This window comes from Thecamonas trahens (genome assembly GCF_000142905.1).
Source record: "Thecamonas trahens ATCC 50062 unplaced genomic scaffold supercont1.30, whole genome shotgun sequence".
NCBI classification, from domain to species: domain Eukaryota; order Apusomonadida; family Apusomonadidae; genus Thecamonas; species Thecamonas trahens.
The window spans coordinates 238,436-242,022 of record NW_013657650.1 but is presented as its reverse complement, the minus strand read 5'-3'; the positions used below and the strand labels follow the sequence as shown (position 1 = coordinate 242,022).

The window sequence follows — 3,587 nt, the reverse complement described above, 5'->3', positions numbered from 1 at the left end:
TGCGGCGGCCAGGAGAGCAGCGACATCATCGTCGCCGTCCGACTCGTCGTCTTCGACAGGAGCAGGAGCAGGCACAGCCTCATCATCGGACGAAGCACCGGCGGCCAGGAGAGCAGCGACATCATCGTCGCCGTCCGACTCGTCGTCTTCGACTGGGGCAGGAGCAGGCGCAACCTCATCGTCTGACGAAGCACCGGCAGCAGCGAGCATCGCAGCGACATCGTCGTCGCCGTCCGACTTGTCGTCATCGACAGGAGCAGGAGCAGGCACAACAGTCTCATCGTCTGACGAAGCACCGGCGGCCAGGAGAGCAGCGACATCATCGTCGCCGTCCGACTCGTCGTCATCGACAGGAACAGGAGCAGGCACAGCCTCATCAGCGGACGAAGCACCGGCAGCAGCGAGCATCACAGCGACATCGTCGTCGCCGTCCGACTCGTCGTCATCGACCGGGGCAGAAGCAGGCACAGCCTCATCGTCTGACGAAGCACCGGCGGCCAACAGAGCAGCGACATCATCGTCGCCGTCCGACTCGTCGTCTTCGACAGGAGCAGGAGCAGGCGCAACCTCATCATCGGACGACGCACCGGCGGCCAGGAGAGCAGCGATATCATCGTCGCCATCCGACTCGGCGTCTTCAACCGGGGCAGGAGCAGGCGCAACCTCCTCATCAGATGGCGCACCGGCGGCCAACAGAGCAGCGACATCATCGTCGCCGGACTTGTCGTCATCGACCGGGGCAGGAGCAGGCACAACAGCCTCATCGTCTGACGAAGCACCGGCGGCAGCGAGCATCGCAGCGACATCGTCGTCACCGGACTTGTCGTCATCGACCGGAGCAGAAGCAGGCACAGCCTCATCATCGGACGACGCACCGGCGGCCAGGAGAGCAGCGACATCATCGTCGCCGGACTTGTCGTCATCGACCGGGGCAGGAGCAGGCACAGCCTCATCATCGGACGAAGCACCGGCGGTAGCGAGCATCGCAGCGACATCGTCGTCACCGGACTTGTCGTCATCGACCGGAGCAGGAGCAGGCACAGCCTCATCAGCGGACGAAGCACCGGCAGCGAGCATCGCAGCGACGTCGTCGTCGTTATCTGACTCATCAGCGTCAGTGGGGGCAGGAGCAGGCACGGCCTCTTCATCGGACGAAGCATCGGCAGCAGCGAGCATCGCAGCGACGTCGTCGTCACCGTCGGACTCGTCGTCATCGACAGGAACAGGAGCAGGCACAACAGCCTCATCGTCGGACGAAGCACCGGCAGCAGCGAGCATCGCAGCGACATCGTCGTCGCCGTCCGACTTGTCGTCATCGACAGGAGCAGGAGCAGGCACAACAGCCTCATCATCGGACGAAGCACCGGCGGCCAGGAGAGCAGCGATATCATCGTCGCCATCCGACTCGGCGTCTTCAACCGGAGAAGGAGCAGGCGCAACCTCCTCATCAGATGGCGCACCGGCGGCCAACAGAGCAGCGACATCATCGTCGCCGGACTTGTCGTCATCGACCGGGGCAGGAGCAGGCACAACAGCCTCATCGTCTGACGAAGCACCGGCGGCAGCGAGCATCGCAGCGACATCGTCGTCACCGGACTTGTCGTCATCGACCGGAGCAGAAGCAGGCACAGCCTCATCATCGGACGACGCACCGGCGGCCAGGAGAGCAGCGACATCGTCGTCGCCGTCTGACTCGTCGTCTTCGACAGGAGCAGGACCAGGCACAGCCTCATCATCGGACGAAGCACCGGCGGCCAGGAGAGCAGCGACATCATCGTCGCCGTCTGACTCGTCGTCTTCGACAGGAACAGGAGCAGGCACAGTCTCATCATCGGACGAAGCACCGGCAGCAGCGAGCATCACAGCGACATCGTCGTCGTCATCCGACTCATCGGCGTCGGTGGAAGCAGGCGCAACCTCTTCCTCATCGTCTGACGATGCACCGGCAGCAATCAGAGTTGCCACATTGTTGTCGTCAACATCAGACACAGTATCATCGACCGGAGCAGAGGCTGCCTCCTCCCCATCGGACAACCCATCGGCAGCCAGCATCGCAGAGACATCACTGTCGTCACCAGCTCTGCCGCTAGCCACAGGGGCAGCCGCCGACTCGCCACCATCTACAGGCACAGCCACCATGTTTGCGCCAGAATTGTCCTTGGCCACCGACACGACGTCGACCTTCTTGACAGTGGCCAACCGGGCGCCGCAAGCGGCACCGCTGACTCTTCACCCACAGCCACTGGTGACAGCCTCTCAACCACGACTGGCGCAGGTGCGGCCGCAGACGTCGGACTCTCCACGATAGCAGGCTCGGGCACTCGCAACGGCATCGAAGGAACAGTGAGTGAGGTGTGAAGAACATCGATTTGCGTCCGAGCCCGCGCCAGCTCGCGCGCCTGGTCTTCGATCGTCAGCCGTGCCTGGTACAGCTCGGCCTTCAGCGCCCGGATCTCGTCGTCCTTGTCGCGAAGCGCTGCATTTTGCGCCGCCACAAGCCGGTTGTACTCGGCCTGCGAGTCGACTAGCAGCCGCGTCAGCGACTCCTCGCGGGTCTCTCCACGCGGCTCGACCGGCCGCCGCCGCTCCACACCCCGCGCCCGCCGGTTTGCCGCCTGCAGCTCCTCGAGCTTGCGCATCGAGTCGTCGAGCCGCGACTCAACCTCTCGGTACTGCTGCGCGTTGACGCCCAGCCGTGCATCTGCCGCCGCCACCTTGCTCTCCAGCTCAGCGTACTCGGCCCGCCGCTGCCCGACAATCTCCTCCAGCGGCGACGCCGATCGCCGCGGGCTTCGCCGCGACGGGCTCTGTCGTGCCGCTGCCAGCCGCGCACGCTGCTCCGCCGACGCCATCAGCGCATCGTTTGCTCGCTGCACCAGCGCATCTGACTGCCGCGCAAGCGGCGACCGCGTCGGCGATCGTCCGCCGCTCCGAGGCGCACGCGGCGGCAGCTCGCTAGTTTCCCGGCGAGGCGAGCTCCCGGAAAAGTACGGCGAGGTAAAGACCGAGGCCGGTTGCGGCGGAACCAGCAGCTCATCGCTCGGCATCACGATCGGCCGTGCTACCCCGCGGCTGCTGCTCCGCCACCGCCCGCCGCTCGCCATCGGCGCCGACGTCCTGGCCGGCCCGCCGTGGCTGCCCGTCCAGTCCGTGCCCCGTCCCCGTGCCCAGTCCGTGTCCCGTCCCCGTCCCCCGTCCCTCTTGTAAGTCATCCACTCCCCCCCCCCCCCCCTCCCCTGCTCTTGCCCCCCCTCTCCCCACTGCTGTGCGTACCCGCTTCCGCTCGCCACCGTCTGGCGCAGAATGTGGCGCGACTCGGCTGACAGCTGGGCCGGCGAAGGCGTTACCTGGGCCAAGGCGGTTGTCCGGGCCCGCGAGTGGGCCGACGCCGCCAGCACGCTCTTGGCCCTGGCAAGCAGGTCTGCAGTGCTCCGGTTGCCATTGCCGTACATGCCTACCGCCTCCGTCTGCGCGTCGAGTGCCAGTGCCAGTGCTAGTGCCAATGCCCAAGCCAAGGCCGAGAGCTGCACCAAAGCCAATGGCCAATAGCCAACAGCCGCCGGCCGCTCCCCCTCCTCCCCCCACCC

At 66.0% G+C, this 3,587-nt stretch overlaps 1 protein-coding gene across 1 annotated transcript in view; it reads right to left on the bottom strand.

Moving 5' to 3' along the window:
- The window catches only part of AMSG_06704 (uncharacterized protein), a gene marked incomplete at both ends in the record, with an annotated part of 5,329 nt that extends 1,877 nt beyond the window's left edge, over positions 1–3,452 (bottom strand). The window contains 3 exons of the mRNA XM_013901304.1: positions 25–2,221; positions 2,251–3,135; positions 3,274–3,452. Coding sequence (XP_013756758.1) covers positions 25–2,221; positions 2,251–3,135; positions 3,274–3,452 — 3,261 coding nt within the window. The remainder of the gene's footprint in view (positions 1–24; positions 2,222–2,250; positions 3,136–3,273) is intronic.
- Positions 3,453–3,587: the final 135 nt, after the last annotated feature.